General features: G+C 36.0%; 1 protein-coding gene across 2 annotated transcripts in view; it reads right to left on the bottom strand.

Moving 5' to 3' along the window:
* cntn4 (contactin 4) overlaps positions 1-23,628 on the bottom strand; it is a 142,135-nt gene that overhangs the window by 39,092 nt on the left and 79,415 nt on the right. For both annotated transcript variants that reach the window (XM_079377961.1, XM_079377962.1), the window contains 5 exons: positions 22,433-22,535; positions 22,165-22,349; positions 16,375-16,514; positions 11,977-12,106; positions 9,202-9,352 (listed from right to left, as the gene is read on the bottom strand). In XM_079377961.1, the coding sequence (XP_079234087.1) occupies positions 9,202-9,352; positions 11,977-12,106; positions 16,375-16,514; positions 22,165-22,349; positions 22,433-22,535 (709 nt within the window). The remainder of the gene's footprint in view (positions 1-9,201; positions 9,353-11,976; positions 12,107-16,374; positions 16,515-22,164; positions 22,350-22,432; positions 22,536-23,628) is intronic.

Here is a 23,628-nt window from a genome sequence, read left to right as displayed (position 1 = left end):
ACGCTTAGATTTTGCATTTTCCGATCAAAGTGATAAGTGGCGAAAAATAATGCAAAATCTTAAATATTTACTTGTTTAAGTCTATTTAAAATGTCCTTTCAGGTTTAAATGTAAAGAACTAAATCCAGATTTTCAAATATGGTTTTAGACATTTGCAACCCAATGTATATTAAAGAAAAAAGTCAAAAAATACCTTTTTCATACTAATTGTCCCATTGAGAATTTAATTAAAGCTGCGCATCAATTGTGTGAGACTGAAAACATAACATTAGTGGCAATCGATGTGCTGTCCACCATCTTGATTGACCAATTGTCTGCCGTGCAAATCTATACCTATAGATTGTCTGTGGCACAGCCGCACCACACGGCATATCAAATTATGCTCTGCTAGTTAAAGAGTCTTTTAGCCAACATTAGCAAAACACAGCCATAGGAGGTTAAGTAAATGACATTCTATTTAAAGGGGCGGGTAATATGTTGATAGAGACCCTCTATGGTTGGGTTTTAACCAAGAATTTGAAGCTTTGGGGCATGTTCCAGATCTCTGCTGGTGGGCCCATTCCCCTTCAAATGACATTCCGCTGACTGACACCGCCTAATTTCCCCTGGTGAGAGAGGAATATGAAATTAAAATGAACCATATGAGCTGGCAACACAACAGTTTAGGCGGATGAGCCTTAAGGTGGGCTAATGAGGAAAATGTATTCGGTATTTATTTTTTGGCTGTGAGAAAGGCTCTGTTTTACGGCGGCATCATGTTCAGTCCTTGTTTCCATGAGAAGGCAAGTTACAAACAGGTGTTCAATTAGATTAAAAAGAGAAAAAACTGAACAATGGGCTTCGGTGAAAAAAAAAAAACCTGAATGCGACATCGAAGAATAATAAACAAGTTTCTTTTTAATAAATGCAACAGCATGTTGCCTAGTGTGTATTTTTACCATGGTTGTTATCTTAAAACACCTAGTTCTGGATGGTTAAGGCGACACGTCAAAGACCTTCAGATGCTTTTAAGCATTAGACTGAAAATCAAGTTAACGCTTAATTCTACAATAACAAGATAAGGGAAAGTGGGCTTAATTAGATAAGTAAACGGATCCCGGCCCTCAAACGTGTTCTATATCAGCAATGACAGCAGCTGTGCTTGTCTCCACAACCTCTCCAATATGGAGCTTTTTGAATTGATATCGCACCGCCCTTCATTCACCTGCACCGCAGCCTTCAGTGGCAGGCGTGCTTTTAAATGGAAATCATCCTGACAAGCAATCACTTCAGAGAGTGTACTCATCCCACTCCTCCTCGCTTTTCTGCTTCATCTTTCGCTCTCGCTCTGTAAAGACACCGACCGCATCTACAAGTGGGAAGTTAACTCAACATTAGTGTGTTACCACAAGACATAGCATACCGGTTTTATATATTTGTATAATTATGTTCACGAAAAACAGGTCACAGGCCAAAATGAAACAAACAAAATAATTATACTAGAAAAAACTGCTGTCAAACGATTAATCGCATCCAAAATAAACGTTTTTGTTTACATAATATGTGTGTGTACTGTGTATATATTATGTATATATAAATACTCACACATGCATGAATATATTTAAGAAAAATATGTTACATTTATATATTAAATATATTTATGTATGATATAATTCATATGAATATAAATATATACATGTAAATACATATAAATATTTTCTAAATATATGCTGTATGTGTGTGTCTTTATATATACATAATAAATATACACAGTACACACACATATTACGTAAACAAAAACTTTTATTTTGGATGTGATTAATCGCAATTAATCGTTTGACAGCACTAATAAATAACTTTGATATATAAAACTTTTAGCATGGGAATTGGCTGAATTATGTTTCTTGTCATCAAAATAATGTCACAATGCATACATTATAAAACGTGCTTCCTTTTCTTTAAGCAAAAACTATTTCTTATTTATTTCTTATGATTTTGGGGTGCAACTACTTTTGTGAGATTCACCATATGTACATTTGGCCCTGGTTTTCCTGTCTAGTTCCTCCACAATAGTCCACAACCACAAATTTCATGAAGATCAAAAGAAGACAGTCCAAATTTCCTCCAAAACCCATTCCATCATATATACCAGGCAACCTTTCATCTTCTTCAAAAGGCTATTCTTTGAGTAGGGCAATTTCAGACACACAGCTTTGTGAAAAAAGAGAGTCAACTCTCCATTAGTTTGTCTTTTACAAATTATGCCTCCACAGAAAACCTTTGATCCTTTGTGTTAACTTAAATTCGTACATCTAATGTTGTCACCTAGTACCGAACGTGTACAGATTTCAGATTATGAATCAGTTAATGAATCACCTTTCCTGTCTGAAACCACAGGCAACTCTTTGTTCAAATACATGTGTCTAATATTATGTTCAATGCAATTAAATAATTTGCTATTAGTAAAAAAACCTGCACAACCAGCAAACCACACAGACACATAGTGGCTTCAATTGTATCTAACAACTAGCCACTGTTAATAACCCCCCTTGGGCTGCACCGAGCCGCACACAAACCTATTATATCCTACTGTTTGTTAAACAAGTGCACATCAGCACAGCACAGGCAAAAATTATCTGTCAACTCAACCGCCGCGACTGTACACTATTGCACAGCAGTCATGTACAATCAACTCAAAAGCCTCGGAAACATGCACTCGAGTGCAGCAAAGTCAGCTCGAAAACATCAGCCCATCCGCTGACCTGTCCTACTTAAAACAGCTGATTGTATATCTAGAACAAATCCCCTGCCCTATCTCCTTTATTTATGTGTTCCTCCTATGGGTATTATTTATTTTACTGCAGTGTACGACTTTCAAAAGGTGTGCGTTTCAGAAGCTGCCACTATCTTCTTATGCAAAAAACGAAATTCATCCTGCCATTTCTGTAGCATTCTTGCCACCGATGTCATTTAAGTAGACATCAAGTGATGAACCAGCTCAGTAGCAACATTGTTTATTCTACAAAAAAACAAAAAAAAAAAAACATAAAAAATGTTTAGTAATATGACAATAAACAGCATAGGCCCAAGATAATATCTATTTTTGATATTATTCTACATTGATACTACATACTATACATTGATTCTACATTGATACATAGATTCTATCTATCTATCTATCTATCTATCTATCTATAATATAAAATATAAATTAAATCATGTTTATTGCCATAAAAATGGCACAATGCATGTCATTAAAATATGCATCATTATATATATATATATACAGGTCCTTTTCAAAAAATTAGCATATTGTGATAAAGTTCATTATTTTCTGTAATGTACTGATAAACATTAGACTTTCATATATTTTAGATTCATTACAACACAACTGAAGTAGTTCAAGCCTTTTATTGTTTTAATATTGATGATTTTGGCATACAGCTCATGAAAACCCAAAATTCCTATCTAAAAAAATTAGCATATTTCATCCGACCAATAAAAGAAAAGTGTTTTTAATACAAAAAAAAGTCAACCTTCAAATAATTATGTTCAGTTATGCACTCAATACTTGGTCGGGAATCCTTTTGCAGAAATGACTGCTTCAATGCGGCGTGGCATGGAGGCAATCAGCCTGTGGCACTGCTGAGGTGTTATGGAGGCCCAGGATGCGTCGATAGCGGCCTTAAGCTCATCCAGAGTGTTGGGTCTTGCGTCTCTCAACTTTCTCTTCACAATATCCCACAGATTCTCTATGGGGTTCAGGTCAGGAGAGTTGGCAGGCCAATTGAGCACAGTAATACCATGGTCAGTAAACCATTTACCAGTGGTTTTGGCACTGTGAGCAGGTGCCAGGTCGTGCTGAAAAATGAAATCATTTCCATAAAGCTTTTCAGCAGATGGAAGCATGAAGTGCTCCAAAATCTCCTGATAGCTAGCTGCATTGACCCTGCCCTTGATAAAACACAGTGGACCAACACCAGCATCACTGACTGTGGGTACTTGACACTGGACTTCAGGCATTTTGGCATTTCCCTCTCCCCAGTCTTCCTCCAGACTCTGGCACCTTGATTTCCGAATGACATGCAAAATTTGCTTTCATCCGAAAAAAGTACTTTGGACCACTGAGCAACAGTCCAGTGCTGCTTCTCTGTTCAAAAGTGGCTTGACCTGGGGAATGCGGCACCTGTAGCCCATTTCCTGCACACGCCTGTACACGGTGGCTCTGGATGTTTCTACTCCAGACTCAGTCCACTGCTTCCGCAGGTCCCCCAAGGTCTGGAATCGGTCCTTCTCCACAATCTTCCTCAGGGTCCGGTCACCTCTTCTCGTTGTGCTGTGTTATCTGCCACACTTTTTCCTTCCCACAGACTTCCCACTGAGGTGCCTTGATACAGCACTCTGGGAACAGCCTATTCGTTCAGAAATTTCTTTCTGTGTCTTACCCTCTTGCTTGAGGGTGTCAATGATGGCCTTCTGGACAGCAGTCAGGTCGGCAGTCTTACCCATGATTGCGGTTTTGAGTAATGAACCAGGCTGGGAGTTTTTAAAAGCCTCAGGAATCTTTTGCAGGTGTTTAGAGTTAATTAGTTGATACAGATGATTAGGTTAATAGCTCGTTTAGAGAACCTTTTCATGATATGCTAATTTTTTGAGATAGGAATTTTGGGTTTTCATGAGCTGTATGCCAAAATCATCAATATTAAAACAATAAAAGGCTTGAACTACTTCAGTTGTGTTGTAATGAATCTAAAATATATGAAAGTCTAATGTTTATCAGTACATTACAGAAAATAATGAACTTTATCACAATATGCTAATTTTTTTAAAAGGACCTGTATATAAAAATGTGTGTGTGTGTGTGTGTATATATATATATACACATGCACATACACACATATATATATATATATACATGCATATATTTCAATTTTGAAAAGCAAACAAAACAAAACAAAAACTTGCTGTGAAAGCGATTTGGCGTGAAAGAATGACTAGTTTGTGACAGCGAGGGTAGTTGTTCCTATCAGAACAGTCCTGCGACCCATTTAAGGGTCACAACCTGCTAGTTTAGAAGCACTGATCTATAGAATGTCCAGGTAGACTCATAAGTTTCAAATAAGATCTAACAGCATCCATCCCTCCCTCCCTTTCGATCTCTCTCCTCTCCTCTCTGGCAGAAAAAAATGGCTGCTGCTATGAAGATGGATTATCCTGCTGGTGACACCGTCTCCTCTCCTTCTCCGCCATCAAGGAGAGCTTGCACAATTATGCCAATTAATCTTACACAAAAGGAGTTCAAATGCACCCTGTTTGATTAGGTCTGGCTCCCAGACAGGTGCTTGCACTCAGCATGCATCCACATACACGCACGCACACGCTAACACCCATTTGCATAAAACAATACATCTGATTATAAATTAGTCTCTAATGGCATTTCCACTTAATGAGAGTGGTGTCTTTATACCTGCTGCTATTTACAAGGTTAGCGAGAGCTGACAGGGACGCAATATAAATAAGTGGAATAAAACACATCCTAAAGCCGACATGAAACCGCATTTACAATCCTTTTTATTTCACTTATGTATCACATAGAAAAAGAAAACAAGATGGGATTTGAATTTACTAGACCTGTCAATGGATTGAAAGAAAGTTCAGTTACATACAGTGTATACAATTACATACATTACATACAGTATATAATAATAATATGAATTTATTGTATGAGTTTATCACCCCTAATATCTATCTATTCGAAACTCATCAAAACTCCCACAAAACTCTCAAAAAAAAAAAATATTTTGAATTATTATAAACAGGTAACAAATGTATGTGTTCATTTATCAGATTATAAATATTCATGATTTTGTTTAGCTAAAAATACAGAATTATAAGCTTGCACTGTCCCTGACTACATACATTTAAGAAGTTTTAAATATTGTAAAAATATTAATGTATTTTTATTTATTTATTAATAATAATTAATAAACATGAAAGCTCAAATGTGTGATCTTCCAGGTTTACCATATTTGATGCAATCTTTGATTATTATTTATATGTGAATACATTATTAAAACATTATTTTTTATATGAACTTTACACAATACATATTGTTGCTATCCACAATATACACTGTTGCATTTTTCTGTTGACACAATATTGTTACATAACATAATTTTATGTAAACTAATTTAACATAATTATGTAAACGCCTGTCTTCTATTGGTTGTTTAACATGCAGTTCCGCCCCAAAATCACACTATTGGCTAATCTGGCTATAAACGCTATATTATATTATATATATATATATATATATAGTTGCTATTAGAACACTAAAGTACTTTCATTTGAAAAACTAACATCTCACAGGAAGTGAAATACTTTGTTGGACATAATGAAGCTTATGCAATTTTTATAACAAGTAAGTGTAATGAATATCAGCTTAAAAGTGTGCGTACATAAGTGTGCGTAGGTGCGCAAGACATCACCAAAGGAGCTTGAAAGAAAGTCAGCATTTTCCAGAAATACATTCAATTCTGCAGAAAGTTCCCTGGCTGGCTTCCATCTATTGACAATGCAATCAAACATTCTGACCAGACCTCGCTGCCCACAATACAACCTGGGACATATACGTGCAAACTTGTGATTTATCCATTTTTCTTTTTAATTACCTGTGTGTCAAAGATAGGTGAGGAGGTCTATGTGGAAATCCATTCCCTATCAAGAGCGAAAAAGTGCATTATTTTGTTCTAAACCAGAGAGGGCCCAAATGGTATTAAAAAAATAATGTTCTGATTTTCCATTAATGAACACTTAGTCATTGTCTTATTTTTTTCCTGACTACACAGGCAGAGTGACAAGATTTATTATTTAAATGTCTTGTAAGATATGTATGATGTCTTTATTTATTTATTTATTTAAACAACACAATTCTTTGGAGTCAAAATGCAACCACTTAAACACAAAAACACCCATTTGGCACCTAAACGACTCCTTTAAATTCAAATAAGGCTCTTAGCAATTTTTGTAACCACAGAACACTTGGTTGTTCAAAAGAAAACAAGCACTGCCTAACACGATATTTATAGCAAATAAAGCACAGCAAAGCCTATTATCTAAAGTGGTAGGGTTTAGTACATTTTCGTGCCAGGTAGGACAATAAAAAAAAGTCTTCTATAATAAAGTCAAAAAGTATTTAGACTCTTAGGCCACACTTAAAATGTCTGAATTTCATTGCATTAGACAACAAAATATCAAACTAGCTTTTCTTTCTGATAACTTTTATTGGATTTACGAAGCCAGTGATCAGCAATTAAGTGTGACAGCCATTAAGTATCCAAATGCTTTTGTTTTATCATTTAAAATCTAGCAACATTTTTTTTTAAATGTTTTGCTTGAAAAGGATGCATGTTCTATCCTTCTTGAAAATAAACACCACTTGATATTTTGCCATTGAATGCAATCACATTCAGGCATTTTTAAGTGTCACTCACTTTAAGTGCCAAACACTTTTTGAGGCCACTTTATCTTCTCTATAACCATAAGCAGTGCGCAAGATTTCCTAAAATTAAACCATTTCAAACTAGACAACACATACTCTCTATATTCAAATCTGAACGCCTGAATATAGTGTTTAAAATAATAAGGATGCAAAACAAAGTGAAAAGAAGAACGACGTCACATGGCAAATCAATTTCCTGCCTTGACTCTTCAAGGTGCAGACATCAAGAATTCGTCAGCTTTGCTGTCCTCTCACACAGGACAGCTCAAGGACATTGGCAGCGTAACCCTTATGCAAACGGCCCGCCACTCTGTTTGATGAGCACCAACACCAACTTTGTATATGTAAACGATGGGCAACCGTGGTGTGCACACACTGACAGATGCATACACAAACACACACAGACGCGCTGAACTTTGCCTATCCCAGTGTGGTCAGACGCAAACGCTCCGGGTCGGTGACATACTGCACTTGTATCAAGCTGCGTCTGGCTGCCACTCTATAGCTGAGACAGGGACATATGTTTGTTGATAAAGGTTGGTCTGGCAGGGACGCTGATCTCCTACTAAGAGTGCAGAGAAGTTGATTAACACCCTGCCTTTGCTCAGAAGGGGACATCACTGGTCACCTGATAAACCTGCAGAGTCAGGTTATGAGCAACTGTGTGATGCATACTGGAGCTGTTAATAAGAACATCAGGCTTCATTTGAATAATTGAGTGTGCTCACTGATTTTTGCATGAAATGTGCATCTTTTAGACAAAATTTAGGTGCAAAAATACACTGCAAGCAAATATGCCAATGTAGTCAGTTTATAATTAGAAATAAATGTCTTTACAGTATTTTAGGACATTATAGCCCTGCTGAAAAAAAACCCTGTATAAACCAGTTTGAGATAGTTAGACTGGTCTGGTTGCTACACTAAAAAAAATGCTGAAGAAACAGTAAGGTTCATCAGACGTTAAAAGTTCTTTATGGAACTATTTAGACAAAAAAAGATTCTTCTATGGCATCGTGAAGAGCCTTTATTTTTAAGAGTGTTGCTGAATAAAAAGAATGAATTCTTTAAAAAAAAAAACATTACTTACTGACTCCTGATTTTTTAAAGGTTAGTGTAAGTAATAAAATATATGAGATAATTCACATTATATGCATTTACAAACAATATCTGTATATGCATATAATATTTCAGAGTTTCCTAAGAATATTTTGAGGAAGTATCTTTGATAACAGGGCACACGCTATAGAGATCCGCAATACACGTCTGCAGATAATAGCCCACTATGAGGCTCTTGTGTTTAGGGGAGTGAGCAAATAAACAGAAAGAGATAGTAAAATAGAATGAAAGAAAGAGAAAAGAGCAGTTGAAACTGAAACACAAAGCCCACTAGAGACATATCGTTGTGACCCTTAGCAGAGACATGCTGAGACATGCTTTTTCTCTGGCTGCTGTAGTGGGATTCCACAGGCAGAGATGAATGGCCACAGTCAGTGGCAGTGCTTTGTTGCTGTGAATAACAGAAATGATTTGACAAAGACATTATATCAAAAACCAGATCTGGAGCACAAGCGCAGTATTGTGGGCTCATCATTTCACAGTCCTGTTGATGTTCCTGCATCAGACTGGAAAAGCTCTGGTTTTGTAGCATTATGTAAAAAGCCTGAAATAGAGGAAAGGATCCGCAGATGACTAATGGTATCTGAGTGGGATAAGGGAGTTACCTGCTGTTTTCTCGGAGGGCGTCGTTGCCTTTGCGCCAGGAGATTGTGCCTCGAGGAGACATCTTGGGTTTGCATTCAATGAGAACATCGCCGCCTTCTTTGACTAAAGTGTGGCTCTTCAGCTGGTTTTGGGAGAAATCAGGAGCCACAGCTGAAACGAAAAACTAGTTTTAGATTTCAGCAAGAGCAAAAGCACAGAAAAAAACAGCTGAAACTATGTCTCATGCAACAATTTTTTAAATACATAAAAATAAAGGAATGTTTTGGGATTAAAAAAACAAACAACAAAAAAAAAAAAAAAAAAAAAAAACACACATCCAACCATAAATTGCTTTCAAAAGGAAACATTTGGAAGGCTATTTCTGCTATGGAATATAAAAAAAGGTAATTATGACTATCTCATAATTCTGACCTTTTTTTCAGAGATATAAACTCACAATTGTGACTTTTTTTCCACGCAAGTCTGAGTTTACATCTCATAATTCCGAAGTTTTTTTAGAGATATAACTTCACAATTCTGTCTTTTTTGTCAGAATTCTGATTTTATATCTCATAATTCTGACCTTTTTTTCAAAGATATACTCGCAATTCTGACTTCTTTCTCACTATACTGACCTTTTTCAGATATATACACTCAGAAATAAAGGTACAAAAGCTGTCACTGGGGCGGTACCTTTCCAAAAGGTACATGTTTGTACCTAAAGGGTCCATTTTGGTACCTTAAAAGGTACATATTAGTACTTAAAGTGTACATATTTGAACCTAATAGGTACAAAAGTGTACCTTTTGAAAAGGTACCGCCCCAGTGACAGCTTTTGTACATTTATTTCTGAGAGTGTATAAACTCACAATTCTGACTTGTTTATATCTTAGAAAAAAACCTTCAACTTAAATTTTGAGACGTTAACTCAATTCTGTTAACAAAAATCTCAATAGAGTGATATAAACTCACAATTGTGAGAAAAAAGTCAGAATTGTGATGTGAAAATTGCCAAATACCAATTTCATTTTTTAATCCATCGCATAAATAAGCTTCCGTAGTAATTAGCACTGACTGAGTGTCATGAATGGGTGTCATAGGAAGATTTAAATGGCACGTCTAATTATGTCAATCTCAGTTAAAAAAACAATTTGATAACTATTGATGTTTCTGTGCAAACAGTATAGGCTGAAAACATCAGAGTTGTGGCATAGCGGTTTGCTTTGTGGCGCTCATCCAGCTTGAATCCGGTTTGTGGCTTTTGCATTTCCCCCTCTTATGCCCATTATTTTCTGTCCTATATCTTATTGTGCCAATAAATAAAGGACACACAAAGAACCGTTTAAATATTTAACAACAATAATATTTAACAACCAAAGACCATCGTGCATCAGGCCAATTTTTCCCTTCAAATTTGCCCAAAATTACAGGTACGCAGACACAAGGATTAAGGACTATTTAGAGCACATCCTCTCTAATCACTGTACTTCAAAAGAAGACACGTGTACACGAGTACGTATGATGTAGAAACAGAGATGGCAGAGCAGAGGCTCGGCACACTTTAATTATCACACGCTCCTTTTCTCTGCTTAGAAAAACAAAGGGAAAATGTCATGTCCTTTCCTCTTTTTTTTCCACGTTCCCCACTCAAATGAGTTTTTATTATGATAATTTCTCCGGCTTTACAATCTTCACACTCCGTCTTTTAAAAGGCACTTCAATTATTTTATCTGTGTGAGGGACTGACAATTATTCTCCTGTGAGTTCAGTTTCTTGGCCACTTTGGCGGCTGAATTTTAATGGCAAAACAATAAACAAAGAAATTCGTGGGTGAATAGAATGTGGATGTAGACGGCAAGTAAACACAGCTCTGCGGGGTAATGCATGTTACTGGCCATGACAATCGCAATCCCAATTTAATGTGCAGAAACCTTTTGCAGTAAGCCATTTGTAGGTTGACTTCCTGAATAAATGCAAACACTGCAGAGCTTCCAAAACATTTCTGTGTGTTTGAGAAGCCCAACGTGTCAGCTTCTGGCTAAAACAATAGCAAGAGCTGGTGCAGGTTCTAGTACTTTTAAGGAATGTATATTTGGAAGCAGAAAATGCTATTACATTGCCTACTGATATTTCAATAATGAAATACATTAAAATAAACCTTGGGAAATGTGTGTTTACACAGACTTCTGACGTTGCAGCATAAATGCAATCTAATAACTGGCCTAGACAACAATACTAACTTAAAAAATTACCATCTCATATGAATAGCTTGTTTAGGAATCAGACAACACTGGTTGAGCTATATATATAATTCATGACTCATAAGAGCAACTCATTCTGTAACCATTCTATACTGATTGGGTCTGTTTTGGTGCTGGTAATAAAACAAGTAGTGGAGGATATTCTTTTCAAGTATTTTAAAAGATAAAATACTTTAAAAGAATATCCTTCACTACTTGGCTTAACCAATGGTGTGAGTGTGGGACAGCGCTTTTAGTTTATCTGACCAATGGGGGAGGGTTTCGAAAGCCTGTTTGAACCAATCATTAAATTTTAAGCAACAAAAATCTCCTTGATAGAAATGAATCTCCAAATAAGAACAAAATGCCGTGTACATGTCATGAACAATATTACACATCTAATTACATTATACGACTCATAACTGGTCATTATCAGGAGCATGTAGTTGAGATAAAGCGTGTAAGCCATATTAATGCACTCGTTATTTTGTGCTATGTAAATTTACAAACCACACTAATATTTCAGTCAAACGCAATTAACCAGGTTTCACTTACCGATAACTCTGAGTTCAGCATTGGAGTACACTTCTCCATACTTGTTTCCAGCCACGCACTGGTACATTCCAATATCGGAGAGCGTCAGGCGAGTGATGGACAGGGCGCCATTAATGACCTGCACCCTCTCCTGTGGAAAACAGGATATCTCCGTTAAGAGTCTTTTACTGAGATTGCTAATCTGCATAAAAACACAATGTGTCTGGGAAGGTAAATTATGGCTGGAGGTTGATGGAAACGATCATAAATCTGAGTGTTCATTACTAATGGGAGACACTGCGTAGGGAGGCTGCTCAAAAACGACAGCAATAAATCTGTATGTTTATGAGATGGAAATAAAGCCCTGGCTTGTTTACTTCTTAAGCAGAGCTCAAGCCTCTGTATTCCGCGGACAAGCCGTTGGGAGGCTGGATGATGTTTGCCATTATAAACAAGCAGGGCTAATATTTTAAAGCTGACAGCTTTATATTATTTCTAATATGTGATGCGATGTAGTTTGCATGTCTTCTGATGTTAACCAAACTTATTTGATGAATAGAGTGTATAAAACAACATAAAATAGGGAAACAGGTTTTAAAATGCCAAAGACATCTTAAAACACCAGTACACTGCAATCAAAGGTGTATATATACTGTATTTATAAATAAATATATAAATCTTCAGCCTAAGTCACCTTGAGAGCATTTAGTTTCCACCTCATGTTTCCTTCCAACGGGCATAAACAACATTTTAAAGGCTCGTAAAAAGACAGGTTCATATTAAAAATTGGCATGAAAAGTGGCAGAACACTCTCTGCTGTGGTTTAGAGTGTATTCTGTCCTTTCATATCTCACATTTTGCCCTTTAACTTTATTCTTCGTAAGCAACGAATAGTTCACACACACACACACACACACAAAAAAAGCTATTCTTTAATATAATAGCTCAATAAACATTCAGTGAGTAACTTGTCTGTTTTTCTGCCAATTTTAACTCCAAATAACGAAGCCAAAGAGAAATCCACAGTTGGTCATGTCCAAACAAAACACAGTAGCTGCGTTCCTAAATTAATCAATGTTTTTGAATAAACTGGTTGAGTGAAAGATTCAATGACTAATTCATTAAGACAGTCAAGTTTTTGTTTCTGAATGAACGTTTCTGAATCTGCACTTGAATGAGAATTGTATCGGTGTACTTTGAAATGGAAAGGAGAAGGAAGGGACGGATGCACAATATGACACAAATAAGCCTGCACAGAAAATCACATGGTGGCATATAGCAGTTCGGAGTGAGGCGATGCTTCACTATACATCTGTACTAATTAACCGTGACGTTCCTCCTAAATCAGCAGTTTTGCATGTGGCGGGACTTGAGGGAGGGGACCATCTGCACGCCTGCGCTGAAATGCAGTGATTGGCAATGTCACTGCTTGAAATCCATTGGGTCAGGACCTAAACCGCAATGCATGACTACAGTCGCGGCAAATCTCATCCTGATATGAAGTGCATGTGCACGGCTGCATGGACGTTTTCATTTCCTAAGTCTTGATTTAAATCTGCACCTTTGAAAAGACGATAATGTCTCCTTTCGTTCAAAGCACCGTACATGTTAGGCCTCAGTACCAGTTCGTAGCAGTTGTAAACACTTCGTTTTATATTATGTGATACATTTTAAATCAAAATACTAGAAACATAAGCTATGTTCTGCGTAAGCAGTATGAGCTGGTATCAAAAAAGCACAATGATACGGGTGAACAAGATCATTGACACGTTTATTACTAGATTAGCCAAGACACGGTGTGTGCCTTATATCATATCCCTTTTTCTCAGCGAATGGAGCATCACAGTGATTTACAAAGAAGAGGTTTTTAGCTGGTCACCTTAGCAATGCTGCATTCCAATAAGGCAGAAAGAACATGAAAGGTCCCCATTGATTAAGCACAGTGAAAATAACAAACGGTATAAGTCAACAACCCATGCTTTTGCTACATCAATGACCTTTAGTTATACAATTGATTAAAGCTCTGATGTTGGCAATGACATTTGGAGATTGTAATAATTCTGCACTGATTAATTCATTTAACCGGGATACATTGAAAATCACCATTTTGGAATCAAAATGTTAGCTAGGGCTATGATTCAATCAAGAGATTGTTGTGCCCTTGAGACATTAGTCTGTCATAGTGCAAACCAAGTGGTATTTGTTCAATGCTCAAAGAGACGTGCTTCCAGAAAGGCGCAAGGTCTTTCAATTCATTTTTACATCCATAAATGCAAAATGAAAAGAGATTTTTATTGCATTTAAAATTCAAGTGTACCTTTCAGCAATTACCTTGGAACACAAACATATCTGTAAAACATTGATCATTATGCAAATTCGGTATTTCAAGTACAAATTCACTCAACAAACGTGGAGCCTAACCAGCAGAATCTGCATTAGCAATTATTTCCTGAGGTCCAACGCATATAAATGAACTTTTTTTTTTTTTTTGATTGTGGCATATTCTGTTGGAACCGTTTTCTAATAAAGTGCAAAACAATAAAATGGACAGGCTGCTAATTATGCAGCGCTGATAGATATTCTAATCCGGTGGTGTGAAAGATGAAGAAGAATGAGTGACAGATGAAGAAAGACAAGTGGCCATGTCTCTCAACACATAAACAGTCTCTAAATGGATCAATATCTTTTGTTTGTTTGCACCCGCATCACATAGCAAGGCTAATTTACATGAAGTTTACTGATTTGTTTATTCACCACACCATAGTTGTGCTGAAGAGCTACTAAAAATAACTTCATGCGCTTAGAGTTTGGAATTCTGGGTGAAATGCTCTCAGTGGAGACAGGTTGTATATTACATAGAGTGTCGAGACATATAAATGTTTATCACCTCTTTCACTATAGTTTAAATGGATTTTAGAGAAAGACAAAACAATAAGAGCCTGTCTGGTACACAGTAAAGGTTTATAAGCCCTCTCCTAATGGCCTTCAAGGAAACAGGCTCAAATTCTGCTGTTTTAGATTGGAGGATTTAATGGGAGATTGCTAAGTGTCTCGCGTCTTGTGTCCACGGCTACGAATGACTGTGTTAAATCAAGCCTTAATGTTCATTAAATGTATTTTACTTTATTTAAGGACTTTTTAAATGTCCTTCATATTCTGAGCTTGTGTTGTTTGGTGATGTTTGTAGGTTGTAAACCAGTAATTATGTTTATGTAATGATGAGCAGTAATGATGATTAGAAGAGCTGTAATTAGCATGCTCCTCTCTGTACCTTATTTAAACCAGACATGAAATCAAAACTGTCCTGTTTACTTACTTAATGCACTTTACTGGTCTTATTGTGCATAATTCATAAGCGCATGTTATTCCAAAGAAAAAATGGCTGCGTTTCATCAAAATGTCATGACTTGCTCCACATCAAATGACTTTTCATTTGACCTCACAAAGGCTGCTGAAGTTTTGTGCTGTCAGTGTTTCAGGAGAGGTGTCGCCTTCAAAACTCAACCGCAAAGACCTGAAGTGCCAATACATTTCTGATGGATAAAAATCAAGCACTTTTTTCCACATTAAAGTCGCATCTAAAGAATAACTTTGATAAAGTCACAAAATAGGAAGAGGTATGAAATGAAAATGTGTTGGTTCAATCTTTAAAATGTGTTGTTAGAGAGTATTGCTAGTGCTTTCTGCTAGCTATTGCCATCTTGAGTTTATTGCATTTTTGGGGAGCTATTCCCTCTCATTGCCAGAACAAGTGGTGGATATTTGGAAGCTTTTATGTTCTCAATTTTGTCCATTCCTATTGTTCCGATAATTCTGGAGTGGCCTATATAGAGGGTCCACAGAATGACATATCAGGTACTCCAGTGGATTCAATGTGATTTAGACGGTTATAGAAAAGCCATTAAGGAATAGTGAAGCAGTGGTCTCACAAGGTTAGTAAAGATGGCTGGCAGATATCTACTGTGATGACTGCTACCAAATCACTGATATAACCTAAAAACAAGAAAATAAATAAGTTTCTTAACTTTTTCAGATATAATCTGTATTTTATTATACTAAACCTATATTTTGATATACAATATTTAAAAGGATAATTCACGTAAAATACGGGTTTACCATATACTCCAAACCTTTATGATTTGCTTTTTTTTCTGTAGAACAAAAAAAGAATATATGTTTCAACTGTTTTTGGCCATGCAATGAAGGTCAGTGGTGTTCAAAACAACATGCATGGACAAAGATCCTTTTAAGATCTATTTTTTGTGTGTTCCACAAAAGAAAGCAAGTCAAATGATGACTGAATTAGCATTTTTGTGTGAACTGTAATTTTTAATACAATTTCTATTCTGTCATTGTCAGTATTTTTACCACTGCTGCAAAAGTCAGTTGACCGTCCTCAAACCACAGAGGTGAACTGACCTCAATGGGCTCCAGGTTCTCTCCATTCTTCATCCACCTGTAAGAGGGTTTAGGTTTCCCCGTGGCCTTGCATTCCCACACCAGAGAGTCATCGATGGCCTTCTGCACATCCTGAGGCTTCTCAATTAGCTGGGGGGAGGCTGAAACAACCAACAACAGAGGTAATAACTACACAGAATTACTTTAACCTTGATTATTACCTGTTGTGTGTCCTTCAAAGCGGACTTACATTATCAGAGCCATGAACTGTGGGAAATGGTGTGATGTAATCACAATAATGGCACATAGGAAAACAACAGCAGTCAGGTTAAACTGATTCACACTTCCACTTAGATGGGTATAGAAAGGAAATCACATCTAATATATTAGTATTGTCTAAAAGCTAGTACCATAAACCACCTTAACCAATACTATTAGGGTAAATTATGGCTTAATTATAACAAACTGTATTGATCTTTATCTTTTAAATGCATGTAACTCAAACCTAGTAAATAATTGACTTGGAGCACATTTATGAGCATTTCCCCTAAAAGGACATTAAAAGACAGATAAGAATGGTTAGAATGCATACAAACAAACAATAAAATATATGAACACAGGTGTAAAATTTATCTGATCACTGTTTTTCCATAGGAAATGGAAATGGGAAGTAGTGATGTTCTTCTTTGAGTCAAATCTTTTTTTTTTTTTTTAATTACTCAACAGGATGATTATCGTTGAACAGCTTACAATTTAGTCTCTTTATTGCTATCAAAACCATTGTATGACTCCAGAAGATTTGGAATACATCTTAAGCAGCCTCCACTGACGCTTTCACATTTGGTCCTAAATTGTGAACATTCGGTTACAATACTGCGTTTATGGTTCTTTTGCATCATTTTGAAGATTGAAAATCCTCAATCCTTTAGGAACTAATTGCAAAGAGCGACAACAGTTCTTCAAAAGAAAGTCAAACAGGTTTGATGCAACGACACAATAGCAAATGATAACAGTTTTAATTTTTATGCTGAACTGTATGTTTTTTTTATATAAAAAAAAAAGATTTAAGTCACAAACTGTCAACCATCCACTAGTGCTGCCTGGATCCCTTAGTCATTGCCACTCAGTCTATCTCACACTCACTGGGAGAGTATTGACTTTTAAACCCCACTGTTTAAATGAGAGTAAGCAGTCAGGGCCTGACTTAGCCTTGCCCGCAGGGCACACAATCACTCTCAACATTTCACGCCCACAAGTCAAACTTGAGAGGAATGAGAGGTAGAGAGGTCAAAATGAGCTCTCAGCATCCTTAATACCAACTGAACGCTTATTCAGTGGCATACTGTGATTATGATAGATAGATGTTTTCTGTGTTCCTAGCAATCATAATGTACTCTATGGAAGAACATCTGTTTTTCTGTGTAGTGAAACTTTTGTTAGACATTTGTTATGTCTCTTTAAAGTATTCATAATGAAAAACCAAACTTTCTTAAATTTTCTAGTCCGGTAAGACTTTTTGTCATTTTTGCATTTGACAGACACATTCCCCTTTCAGTATACGGCTGATATATTCTTCAGAAATCCACCTTTTATTTGATTTTTGAGTTTTCATGTTAGGTGAACGATTTCTTTAAATGTACCCACAGCACAAGCAATTAATTTTAAGGATTAGATATGGCGTGAAAAATGGTCAAGTAAAATTAAATGACTGTTTTGATGTATAAAAACCTTGACTAACACACTATTCATAAAATGTATGAAGTGACCCCTTGAATAATTAATACACAAAAACATCTCTGTATATGTGTACCTGTAACAGATACACAATCTTCATAGCCTAGCAAAGGACAGGACTAATGAAGGCAACAAAAACATTTGAGGGCAATTGCTAATCAAGTCAACGCAAGCAGAAATAATGAAATGAAACGATGCTTTGAGTGTCTCCTCCTGCTTTGCTGCTGCCAGTGGAAGTGATAAACATGAGATACACTTATTGATCGCCTCATTCCCCCGCTCTGCTGACGAATGTCTCGTAGGCCTAATTCCATGGGACTTCAAAATAAGATTACAGATTTTTATCACCTGGCTGGCAAAGGGATAAAACGTTGGGGAAGAGAATGAGACACAGAGACAGAAATAGAGGAGAAGGGAGAGAGATATCTGAGTGGTAAGTCAAGAGGTCTGTCCGTAGGCTAATGCAGCCATTGAAGAATCCCAGAGCCGCGAACAGGATAAATGTCAACCCGTCGCTGCTTCTTTACAGGCCTGCTGTGGCTGTTGTAAATAATTACAAATAGCTCAAAGCATAGAATGAGTGATAACTGGGAGATGCGGCCAAAGTCAGCTCACTTTTAGGTAAGCCAGTTCACTCGTGGCAATTTTAGCTGGCATCTGATGTAGTTAATAGGCTTACAGTCCTATTGACTTGAATGGGGAAAGACACCAGTCTCAAAACTTTGTGTCAAACCATCAAAATATATATATATATTTGCCTCAAATCACACTGAAACCTTAATTTGCAGAGTTCAATTTTACAAAATTTACACTTTGTCATGGTTTTTGTTTTTTAATGAAAATATTCATTAAACTGTCAATACTTTGCCATGTCATATTCATTCATTTTAATCCAATTACTCAAATGACATTTAGTTGACAAGAAACTGGAAAATAAAAGCAACTATTTACAATTAAAACATTTGAGTTTGGTAATATTTTATAATGTTTTTGAAAGAATGCTTACAAAAATGTTTTCTATTTTAATATATTATAAAATGTACATAATCCTTCAGAAATCATTCCAATATGCTGTAATGGTGCTCAAGTAATATTTTTACCTCATCAATCATTTCTATCAATGTTAAAATGGTTGCGCTGTTTAACTTTGAATATCAATGAATCAATGAATATCAAATTCAAAAGAACAGCATTTATTTGGTTTTAAATTATTTCTTTTTTTGCAACAATCTAAAAGTCTGTAATTTTTTGTCAATTTTTTGTGTCCTTGCTGAATCAAAGTATAAATTTCTTTAAAAATAATCTTACTAGCCCCAAACTTTCGATTACTACTATGCTATTTTTAAAAAATTATCAATATTAACAAAAACTGTTCATGTTCTTCTCCATCATGCAATTGTTAGTGCATTGTTAATATCCTGCGATGCTATATTTTCATCAACACTTACTTAAAATCATTTAAATAATCTTAAAATGACCTTTTTATTATGCACATTTTGTCTTTGTTATCATTGACAAAATCAAAAATCTTTTCATGAACCATTTTCATCAATGATGTTGTTGATGAGATCAATGCCGGTTTAGTGTGAGATATTTCTCTTCAAAAACCTTAATCTTATTCAATAACCTCAGGCAATCCAGTTTAAGCAGACATTAAAGGTCTGTCTCCTTCTCCTTATACTGCATTTGACTTATACACAGGAGAAGAGGTGAGACAGGGGTGGAAACGATTGAAGAACAGCAGAAGCGAAGCGAAAACCGAGGCGAATTATCATAAATATCAAGTCTCTCCTAAACAGAATGGGGCATGAGAGCTGAGGAGCGAGAGTATTAGTGAAACACAACCACGCCTACGACGAATCGCCTCCTTGGCTGGATTACATTAGCTTTTACAATATGCCCAAGCTATTTATCTAATTAATACATTTATAAATCACCGCAACGTTGCGCATCTGGGAAGGCCATTAGGAGAACTTCCCTTTTCGAAGACCCTGTCCCCCCCATATTCCACATTGTTTGGTATATAAACAATGAGACAACAGGGATAATAAAACATTCAGCGAGCTCCTTGCAGACTATTCCTGTAAATGGGCCACTGGGCATGCGGGTACAGCATTAGAGCCAGTGCAAGGTCCCATAAGGGGAGGATAAATCCCACTGCTCTCTAGCCTACAGGTACTTACTTAATAGGTAGCTGTCTTGTATGAACAATGCCGCGGAGCCAACACGGCGGTGAAGGGAAAAGGTTATGAACCCTTCATTTTCAAGTTCATATTTAATATGCTTCTCTTCATAAGCTTCTGAGTCACGATACACTTACTAGAAACCCAGGCCTAGCCATTGGGGTCTCATTTTTACAATTCATGCCAATTTGCACTGGTAAACAGATGTAGGCTGAAGGTGCACATGCAGTTAATAGAATATAAAAGGGATTTCCATGTTTTAATATTCAATGTCTTTAATATTCAAGGTTTTTTTTTTTTTTTTCACTGATTGGACGACTTAAATCCTTTACTAATACATAGTTGTGTCAGGAATATTATTTTACTATTTTACCTAATAGACTTCCATCAGGACAGAATAATAGTTTTATATATACATTACTGTTCAAATTATTATAATTTTTTTTTAAAGAAATTAATTTTTCTTTTTTTTTCAAGGATGTATTAACTTGATTACAAGTGACAGTAAACACATATACAGTAAAATGTTATGAAAAAAAAATGTATTTAAAATAAATGCTGCTCTTGTGAACTTTATATTCATCAAACAATCCTAAAAAAATATATCACCATTTCTACAAAAATGAATAAAAATTCTTATTACGCAGCACAACTATTTTCAACTGTGATAACGTTAAGAAATGTTACTTGGACACCAAATCATAGAATATTTAGAATGATTTTTCAAGGCACATTTGGCACTGAAAACTGGAGTAATGGCTGCTGAAAATTCAGCTTTGGTATCACAGGAATAAACAGTATTTTAAATGTATTGAAATAATATACAGTATTCTAATAATATTTAAAAAATATTACTGTTTTTGTTGACCAAATAAATGCAGCCTTAGTAGGTACAAGATACCTTTTTCAAAAATCTAACTGGCTTTTGAACAGTAAAAAAAAAAAAGTTAATATATATATGTTTAAAAATATGTAAATCTTGGCATATTTTCCATAGTATTTTTCACTAAAAGAACACAAGAATAATGGTATTTCATTTGTATTTTGTTAATATATCTTTTTAAGATTTTTGAAAAATTGTTGAACTAAAAATTTGAGCAGGACAACAGACAATTAAATGAAACATTTTGAACTCATTCATGGAAAATAATTGATATTACTAACTCTAAGATTGCTTTTGCTATGAACCATTTTGATTGAACTGATTAGCTGCTAGGCTAGGTAGTTGTTAGGTCCAAAGAGACTTGAGTCCTATCTTTAATGCAAGTCTATGACATTTATCATGCATCAGGTGAAAACTATAAATCCTATTCCTTACAAAATAATAGCTTCTCCTAATAAGCCACACAATTTCAAGTATCATTCATGACCATAACGCAAACTCCACTAAGCCTTTAATTCTGAACATCTTCAATTGAGTCCAGAGTCTCCAAATACTGTATGTTTTAAAATCAACAACAATTTTTTGATAAACACAAAAAAATCAGAAGTCATCACAGATTCAGATGCTGCTCTGCTGAGTGTTTTCCTGGCATATGTGCCCCTCATCTAAGTAGAGTAAATTTAACAGCTTTGATCTGGAGTCAAATTGGATCCCAATCACAGTACCATCTGGTAGAACAGAACACACACACACACACACACAAACAGAAGGTCAGGCTCAAGGTCACCCTCTCATCTTTTTAATCTGGATAAAACTATTAGAGCCATCACGACCGGGAGGCTTTAATCATTTTGATGCACTGTTAAAGCACAACATCCGGCCGTAAGTTGATTTTCTGCTGGTCAGGGTTGACGGCTGGGAAGGCAGAGACCTGCATCATGTCCTTCACTTCAATGGACGTGACATGTGGCTTTCGCTGTTCAAATATTGATGCATCTCAAGACAACTTACCAAAGAAAGACAGTTTTCCCTGCACAGAGTTTCTTCCTTTGGTGTTCTCTGCCACACATTCGTACGTGCCCGCGTCTTCTTGCTGGAAGTAAGGGATTTCCATCACGCCGCTGGTTTTCCTTACATCCACTTTACGGGCAAATGGGACTCCGTCCACCCGATGCCAACTTATGGACGGTACTGGACTAAGTTGCAAACACAAACACAAAAAGTAATTTAAAGACTCATTACATTCTCTTTCTACTGAGGACATCTTTGGAATACTTACTTCCCCAGTGCAAAACACTCCAGACGCACAGTTGAACCTTTGGCCACTTGAACAATCTCTGGAAACTGCACTTCAATCTTTGGCTCATATTCTCCCATAACACCTATGAAAAAAGAAACACTCAATCGACAAACAAAATCGCAATTATTTCCAACAAAAGGTATCAATTGCGCCATCTGAAATTGCAATTTCAAAAGCAGCCAATCTTTTACTTTCCCTTTCATTATTATTGCATGATTTATTTTGTAGCTTTTGGGATAGCAGGAAGCCCTGATATCTCCCTCTGTGATTTTGTGAGGTGTGCTATCGGACTAGCGACTAAGCTGTCTGAGGGACTCAAAGAGATGCTTATCTGTAATGTCTAACACTGGCCATTTATGTCAGCGCTGCCAAATGGGAAGGGTTGAAGAGAGGCAATCATCTCCTTCTGTAGCATCCCAGGTAGAGAGACATGTACAATGGGGTTTGAAATTGTGCCTGGAGCTCACACTGTGACAGTAGCCATTGAGCGGCTCATGTTGGTCATACACCACCGATAGAAACATCAGGCTTTTATACAACATGTTTTACAGCATAATTCAGACAAGGCATCGGTTGCATGTCAGTCAGGTGGACCTTGAAAATGGAAAATAAATAAATATAAAACTGTAATTTCCTTTTTGAGGTCCAACTGGTGTCTTGTTTGAATTGTGGTACTGTTTACTGAATATACAAGGCTAAGTTTGGGGGCAGTAAGATTTTTTAAAATGTTTTTGACAGACAAATATAGTAAAAACAGTAATAAAAAACAGTATTTCAATATCTTCAGTGCCCTTCAGAAATCCTCCTAGTATACTGATTTGGTGCTCAAAAACATTCCTTATATCGGTGTTGAAAACAGTTATGCTTAATATTTTTTTAAAATTTGCGTAAAAAGGGCATACATGTGGTTGAGGACAGTGTTGACGTTAAAAACCTAAAAAAACCCAAAACTTTTGCTAATATATTTATCACATGTCCTGGAAAAGAAAAAAGAATAAACACGTCTTGTACAAAAAGATATGTATTCCTTAAAATTCTCAAATATGGTTTTTAATGTTTTGACTTTACTTTTTAGATAATCATGTAAACGTTAATAGAAAGTCTAGGTGGGGGCAAGGAAAAATAATGAAATATTAAAATAAATAAGAATATTATTAGGATTATTGCTTAATTAA

Source organism: Barbus barbus (assembly GCF_936440315.1).
Source record: "Barbus barbus genome assembly, chromosome: 25".
NCBI lineage: Eukaryota > Metazoa > Chordata > Actinopteri > Cypriniformes > Cyprinidae > Barbus > Barbus barbus.
The sequence above is the reverse complement of the archived record's forward strand: the minus strand, read 5'-3'. Positions and strand labels throughout refer to the sequence as shown.